Source organism: Erpetoichthys calabaricus, chromosome 8, assembly GCF_900747795.2.
Source record: "Erpetoichthys calabaricus chromosome 8, fErpCal1.3, whole genome shotgun sequence".
NCBI classification, from domain to species: Eukaryota; Metazoa; Chordata; class Cladistia; order Polypteriformes; family Polypteridae; genus Erpetoichthys; species Erpetoichthys calabaricus.
Genome location: NC_041401.2, coordinates 51,572,425 through 51,580,818, shown reverse-complemented (window position 1 = coordinate 51,580,818; position 8,394 = coordinate 51,572,425). Strand labels below are relative to the sequence as shown.

The 8,394-nt window shown below is 39.2% G+C and overlaps 1 protein-coding gene across 5 annotated transcripts in view; it reads left to right on the top strand.

The window, feature by feature from the left end:
* The first annotated feature begins 2,822 nt into the window (after positions 1 to 2,822).
* LOC114655488 (zinc finger E-box-binding homeobox 2-like) overlaps positions 2,823 to 8,394 on the top strand; it is a 121,252-nt gene continuing 115,680 nt past the window's right edge. For 2 of the 5 annotated variants that reach the window (XM_051931082.1, XM_051931080.1), the window contains exons 1-2: positions 2,823 to 3,107; positions 3,267 to 3,301. In XM_051931082.1, the coding sequence (XP_051787042.1) occupies positions 2,965 to 3,107; positions 3,267 to 3,301 (178 nt within the window). In that variant the 5' untranslated portion in view covers positions 2,823 to 2,964. Of the gene's footprint in view, positions 3,302 to 5,582; positions 5,727 to 8,394 lie in introns of all 5 variants that reach the window. The other 3 variants (XM_051931084.1, XM_051931081.1, XM_051931083.1) reach the window with 2 other exon arrangements.

Sequence of the window (8,394 nt, the reverse complement as noted above, 5' to 3'; positions counted from 1 at the left end):
ATTCCTGTGCAATACATTTTTTAAAGCAATGCAGATAGAAAGCAATTAACACTAAAGTTCAGATTTTGACTGTGTGAAAAAATATAGCAACCCTGAATCTGGAAATATGATCAAATAAACATATTGTTACACCTATAGGTTGGAATGGGGAAGTAAAGCTCCTGTAAAAAAAAAATTGCATTTCAGTTCCAGTTTAAAGAATCGGGCTCATACATCCACCCACACTCTCAGATTTAAATCAATTTATGTATAGGTGTTACACATTACAACAAAAACAACTTAATAATAATAATAATAAACTCAGTTTCTAACCCATTCCAAAATCATTTAACGGTTGCAAAGCCAACTATATCAAAAGATAATGCTACGATTTTTTTACAGCTTTTTTTTTTTAACAAATGAGTTTGGTATTCACGCCATTTTTCTCTTCGCACTGACAGATCAACTTTCGGAGATGACTTTCTTAAAACCCGCTCCCCTCCCCAGCCCTGCCGACTAATGAGATGTGTTCGTAGATTTAAAAGTAACGGGCCCTGCTGACAATGCCATTATCTGTCTACCTGATAGACCGACACGGACGCTGATATCTTAGAAAAGAGACACAGAGATAAGCCCCCAAACTTGTATTTATCTTACAGCTTGCATTTACAAATCAAAAATATGTCACATCAATTTGCATGTAAATCGAATTAACCCTTTAAATATTGCATGACTACAGATAAGTTAGTCAATATTTAATCATTATAAAACTTACACGTCAAATATATATATATACATATACACAACACGCTTAACAATACATAATGTTTGGCATACAGGTACACCGATCTGTCAAACTTTGTATAACAAAATTGAAACGTTTTGTTTTAAGTTTATGGTGCATTTTCTAAAAGTAACTTTCCGCAGTTAAAATGTTACATGACCTTTCCGAGAACGTTGCCGCCGACCATTTGGTGCATAACACGAACTTCAAATGACAGCAGTAACGATCTGCCTCTTATCAGTCACGTCTCTCCAGGCTTCCATTTAAAGGTAAGCATTTCTTCACACACGACAGCAGCCACACCCAAAGATGCTGAATTCGTGCATTTAAGTCTGCAGCTACGCCTTTGTCACTAGGTTGATAAAACTGAAAGGCATTTTAAGTTCTCAAAGGAAAGATAACAAAAAAAAAGGGAAACAAAACGAAAGCAACCACTGCGACACCCACCAGTTTTTTTAAAACACCCGTCAAAGAAAGTGAATTGAGAAAACAGAGTGCGATTCGACTCGATCTGCTAACAGCTCTCTCTTTTCCAATACATCATGCCAGTTACAAAGACTTCGCATGCCAGTACAGTAATTGGACGGGATTACCTGTAGTGGGAAACAAAGCATCAAACACACAATTAACAAAAACGCAATTCTCCCAAATTCAACTCACAATGCAATACCAAAAGGTTACATTTTCATGCCTTTCTGGAAAAGCACATAAAACGCAAAGCTGGACTTCTAAAACATGATGACAACACTAGCGCAATACAGTTTTCGGGCACCGAGAACACGTGCGCTCCACAAATATTTAGTTAGTTTCCAGTGAGAAATAAAATGCAATAAAAAGAGAAAATACAAAAATCACACAAAAATCGCAAGGTTTTAAACTTGTAAATTAAATTAGGCGGCGAATTGGTTAAGAAATATTAGACATTAAATATCTCCCCAGAGACCCGGGCTCGGAATTGGTTAATAATCTGCAGCCTTTAGTAAATCGCTGAATTCCAGATGTTGAACATCTTTGCTTTGCTTGCTTCTCAAACCGGATTGGCTTTGAACAAAGGCATCAAATAGCCCAGCCCCCTGATTGATGATTTAATTACCCATACAGTATATAGCTGCGTAAAGATAGGAGTGGGGGGACTATTTTATTTACACGACCAATCGCTTCGTTCCAAAGGTGGAGCTTCTTTCTCTCTTTCCTTCTTTTTTATTTCTTCTATCACTTTGGTTTTGCAGAAACTGGAAATGACTTTGAACACAGAATAAATAAATGAAAAAAAAAAAATCAATGAACATAACAACCACACCCTCAAACTCAATAAACCGCATCCTTGGCTCAAGTAATGGGCTACAAATATTTGCCAGTTTCTGTTTTTAGTAACGATACCATTTGAAAACTGTAACTAATCTCTCTCTCTCGCGCGCGCGCGCGCCCCTCCGATCCATTTAAGTAAGCGTTTAACTCTTTGCGCTCCAGTTCTGATCCAAATATAAACGTGGGGTTCGGAGCAGTCCGGGGCTCAGAGGGTGTCAATTACCTGTGTAAGCTCACCGTATTATAGACATGTGCATTTTTTACCGATTCGTTTCAGATTTTGCAAAGGCATAAGCTAGTCAAAAATAAAACTTTTTTTTTCTGAAAATCAATAACACGTATAAATGTCATTTAAACTTTTCAAAGTTATCTTCTTTAACGAGCGCAAGACCCCTTCTTTGAAACGAGTAAATGCTGGTTTGCAAACCAGAGCTGCAGTCGTATCAAAATGCTAAGCCCGAAGTTCAGATACTGCTCACTTTTCTGCGGCACTGTAACAAGATATTTCAGCTTTCTGTTTGTTGATCCTAAGGTTTCTGAGGGTCAGATAACTGCTGCTACAATATAATTTCCGTTAGATTCCCTTTGTCGTGATGGTTTGTGGAAGCAGGGGTTGGAAAGGGAGGGGGCGCTGGGTGGAAGTAGTGGGTGTGTGTGTGTGTGTGTGTGTGTGTGTGGCGAGGAGGGGTCGGTGGCGGTGGCAGTGGCGGCGGCGGCGGCGGCGGTGGTGATGGTGTGTGTGTGTGTGTGTGTGGGGGGGGGGGGGGGGGGGGGTCCAACTTTTTCTTCAAATATTATTCTTTCGTGGATTGATTGCAAGGTAATCCGGCTCAACTCATTTTCTTCCAGATCATTAAAAAAGAGAGAGAGAACTTGATCACGTTTTCCAGAAGATGCTCACGTTTGGTGCTCCTCAATTATCCCTCCCCGTGAAGATAGGTGGCGTGTGTTTCAGGGTCTCTCTCCTCTGTATTACAGAAAAGAAAAAAGAAAAAAATGTCATTAGAAGAGGCGTAACACGTCAGTCCGTCCCCAGGTTTGTGTTTCCTGGAGTGGCTGAAAGAGATCAGTCCTAACCTGCCCGGCAGGAATAACGGTCCTTCTTCCAACTCTTTCCAAGGTTTATTATCATTCTGAAAGGATCTCCGTTTTAAAGAAACAATTCCTCACGCTTCATTCTTTTTTTCTTCTTCAGTCGAACTCTTTCAAAAGGCACAGACAAAATTGCAGGTAGGTGCGAATTTTCACCCTTGTTCTCTTTATACGGTTTTCGTTATATGTTGCAGGTTTGCTTGGAAGCGGAATACTGATATTTTTGTGAATTTTCACTTTTCTGTCTGTGAGTTTGCATGCCTACTTTCCTCCGCAACTTTGCTTACCTGTCCCCACAGGTAACAAAATATATAGTATTTAATACTCCAGCGAATAATGATGATAACAATAATATTAACAAAAACAACAATAGAGTACATTATGCAACAAAATAAAAAGCTAATTAAGCGCAAATAAAATTATCTTGTTATATATTTCGTGCCTGTACATTACTGAGTTACCGTGTCCGTATCAATTAATAAAATATACTTTTTTTACACGTCATTCTGTGCATTATGTCCCCATTGTTTAAATACTTTAGCTGGCTTCCTTATACATATTTTAATGTGATATTTCACCATTAAAATTAGAGGTAAACACGTGAAACAATTTAACTCGCTGGCTTTCTCTGTTTGCTGGATCATCTAACCAATACAGAAGTGAAAGTGATGACCAAGGTTTTGGGGGAAAACACACATTTCAAGAATAAAAAAACATGTAGAGTGGCATTCGTACATCAAGAGCGGCGTGCATAATTATATTTGCATGAAATAATACATTAGAGTTATGCATTATTTAGTCTCAAAACACAACGTTATCAATGAAAAATTCAAACGTGTCCCTTATGTACATTAACGCATGTGTTGATCATTGAATCAATTTGTCTTTGATGCCTTTGCTCTGATTTTATTTTTATTATTGTTAAATTAAAACATTGAAAACTTTGGATGCATGTGCTTGGGGCGATGTGGCAAAAAGTAAGAAGTTTTTCTTTTTTGGATACCGGTTTTCCATTCCATGGCAAAGTTGCACAAAGTGGACTGATATTTAGATAAATGTGCATTCATTGAAATTAGTTTAGCAAATCTACGAAGAGATGAAGGATGCATGCAAATAAATTGTTTATTAATGCAAAACCATGCATACGCACATACATCATCCTCATTCGCAGTCGACCGTCACCGTTATTCCAATGCCAGATATAAGAAAAAAAAAACACTTTCTTCTTAACTGTTCCAATTTCGGGCAAAATTAATAAGTTTTAGCGTGCGGTGCGCTGCTGCTGCTGCTGGTGTCTGTGTGTGCGTCTACGTGTGTGAGTGAGTGCGAGAGTGAGTGTGCTTGCGCGGGGTGGAGGGGGGGCCGAGGGGGGGTACTATGTGCTGGAAAAGGGTTAAGTTTCAATGTTTTACAGTTTACATCTGTTACATCTTTTTTACTGCCATGTGTTTGTGCTAATCCCTGTGCCAGAACCTCCCGAAAACTGATGTCGCCCCCCACCACCTCCTTTTTCGTCGTATTAGACCCTCTTGTCATGTGTACATATTACAATAAAACTGGCCAAAAGCCGTAATTCTCCGTTTAACTCTGTTTTGATTCTGTAATACGACTGGTAAAATTAGCGTCAACATAAATACATTTGGTAACACGTGAACGCACATATTTCTCAATTAGATGGTAAAAGATGTGATTGCAAAATTGCCAAAGTAGTGTCACACAAGAGTTTCCTTATTCATTTCTAAAGCTCCAGTACAGCGAACAGACGTTATTTACTTGCATTTTCGACCTTTAAAATGCCGAAACTATAAATTCCCATATGAAGTCACGAGTTTCGTTTGCTCTTTAGATTTCCTCTGTAACGGGCAATGTCGATTCAGCTTGCGCTCAGTATTATATGTAAACACAAAAGTTATGTTATCAATGCACAGATTGTAGGAAGCTACCAAAAAGAAGAAAAAAAAACGCCTTGCATTTAAGTAACATACTGTAAAACACAGTACATTCCCCCATAGGCAATGATCGTGAATTATGAGTCATATCGAAGGTGTAATTCTCTCTCTCTCTCTCTCTCTCTCTCTCCCTCTATCTCTCTCTCTCTCTCTCCCGCTCGAGTCTGTTCTCTACTTATTTTCAAACTGATCACAGTTTCAAGAAAAGACCAATTAAAAAGAGAGAGAGAGATAATGGTGGGAGCGAGAGAGAGAGAGAGAGAGAGAGGGAGAGAGAGAGAGAGAAGGAGAGAGAGAGAGCGAGAGAGAGAGAGATGCGCATCCGTTTTATTAATTTCTGTCAGTGTTCCTTTTTCTTTTCTTTTTTAAAAGTGTGTGTTTATTAATTTTTATTGTGTGTTAAATTTGGCGCCCTGTATTTAAATGGGATCTCCCAGTGCCCACATTGTTGCTGTGTGTTTGGTTGTTAGATATTGAGTCTGCGTGCTGCTGATTCAGGGAGTCGAGTCCATGCGAACTGCCATCTGATCCACTCTTATCAATGAAGCAGCAGATCATGGCGGATGGCCCCAGGTGTAAGAGGCGAAAACAAGCCAACCCAAGAAGAAAAAACGGTAAGGAGAAACACATACCGACAATAAAATGTGTCTTTGTGAGTGTGTGCGTGCCTGTGTGCGTCTGCTGTTTGTGAAGGAAACATCCCTTGAGCGAGCAGGACGTGCGCTCCGGCTCAGGGGTATCGCCTGTTGTATTCTCCTGTAACGTTTTCAATGAGAGTTGAAGACTGGGTGACTGGTAAAAGAAAAAAAGTGTCTTTTGGTGTTCGCTGTTCCCGGTGTCATTTGGGGGAAGTGGTGAGAAACGGTGCGGGGGACTCGAAAAAAACTTAGCCGAAGTTTTAAATTGTCAGAGTTTAGAAGGAAACTAACGGAGCGATGTGATAAAGCAGGAGGGGAAAAGAGAGAGAGAGAGCGAGTAGAGAGAGAGAGAGAGGGAGGGAGAGAGAGAGAGAGAGAGGGAGAGAGAGAGAGGAGAGCAAAGTTTCAGGCAAAGGCTTGAAGGCATAACGGGTTTTGTCTATAGACGGTCTCCATTTAAAAAGTGGGAAAAAGAACAACAACAAAAACATGCAAACACGACACTTGTCAGACTGGTTGGTCTCGCCATTACGTTAATAGGTTGTATTCGAATACCTGTGGATCTTTCTCTGTGTGCCTCAAACGTACTTGTAATATTCTGCTATTGCCAATAGATATGTGCTTGTTCATAGTGGGCCTGGTTTTCTGCTTATTGGTTTCGTTTTGATGTTGGCGACTTGTTGTCGATATTCTTGTCATCATCATGAATTAAGCCGGTTCTTTTCGTACTTTGTAACGTTTTGTGCTACACATGCTGAGTAACGACGTCGGTGTTTGGTTTTTAAACTTGCAAACAGTACCCAGTTGGATAAGTAAGTAGACTGATAGATAGATAGACAGAGGGACAGACTGATAGGCAGGTCGCCGTATTTACTGAAACGTTGCTTTGCTGACTATAAAGTAAACATTGTGCTGATTTTACGGTGCTCTCTCAGAATTCGCTAAAATGAGGATATGCCTCTTTTTTTTTACTTTAGACCGACAATTCCATTTAGTTTCCGAGTTTTAAAAGCAGGACGTGTTTCATTTTCTTTCTTCCTGCCTCCTTTCTTCATTTCACTTCTTCTGGTTGGTGTTAGCGTGGTGGACTTGCACGGCTGTATGGGGGAGTGACAGAGGAATTTCAGAAGGAAACATTTTGTTTCTACCCATTTGCTTCTCCCTTATGTGTCATTGTTTACAATTCACATTTGCACCACTTCGTGTTTAACCCTCGGGTTATATCGATAACATATAATTTTACACTCTTTCTGTAGCTGGGTTCCGTTCACTTTTTGGGGGTGACAATAAAGTGGTGTAGCAGGGTTAACATTAGTAAGATCTCTTCTTGTGTGCTAATATGCCTAAAGTATATATATATATATATATTAAAAAAGGCAGGAAACCAACATGCCATATTTCCCATCTTCCTCTTTTCTTTATTAAAAGCTGAGTATCGATCTTCTAAAATCAATTGTCAGTAGTTGAGGGTCTGTTCTGCTTACAAGTAGGCAGCACTTTTCTACCGAATAGCAAACAAAAGCACCGAGTAAAGTAGGCTTTATCCTTTATTCTCTAAAATGAACACATTCTTTTTGGATAAAAAAAATAAGCCATAAATATGCGTGATACCTGGATACTTGGAGTGCTGTAAGTAATAAATATATCAAGTGCAATCAAAAACAATAACACTTGATCTGCCTGTAATCGAAACAGTGCGCGTTTTTTTTTAAGTATATAGCAGACCTGAGAGCATTTCTTTTTATTTTTATTAAAATTAATGAGATGATCATTATGTACATGCAGTGTTTTTTCGAAGTGGGACACTTATAAAACTGAGAACTAAGTGACCATTCGGTATTGTACAGTAGGTGTAGCGTTCAGCCTGGGAGCTGTACAGTGTAAATGTACAATTTTTATAATTATTATAACTCGCACCGACATGAGTTAGAAACATGTGTGCACACGCACAAACATATACATGAGAATTGTGTACAAAATATAAGCGTATACACAAATAAATATATAATACACAAATGGCTAAACTTTTCAAAATATAAGTTCTTAGTGTATATATTTTAGCCTTCACCTACTTAGTTGTCAATCACGCATGGTCGCGTAAGAAAGCTGGGGTATATTTTGATTTAATGGACTTCGGATTCTCTTTCTTTCCCCCCTCCTGTATACAGGGATAAAGAAACAGGTACACTTTTTCATTTTCGCTCTTGTCATGCGATGTATCCAATAGCATTTCCTTTGGGAATGGCCTGGATTTATCTGAGCAAAGTGGATTTTTCTTCTCCCCTGGATTCATGGAAAAGATGTCAGGACTGAGCTTGTGTCTCTGCTGATAACACTAAATATGAAGATGCTTATCGGAGGGATACAGAAATTCCTTGAATTGAAAGAGAATTAAAAAAAAAAGTGTAAAAGAGAACGACGATGAAGAAGGGGCACAGCAAACAAATAAAAGATGACACATACTGCACATTGCGAAAAACATAATCCTCGTGATTTTTCATTAGACTTTATAAGTGAAAAGGGGAAACAGGCCGCTTGTCATGGAAAGACAAGGGTAACGCGTTTAAGGTGGCGTAGAATTTAGGCAAAAAGTATTAGGGGCCGGCTGCGGCCCACGCGACCCTGAATAGGATTATTCGGGTTC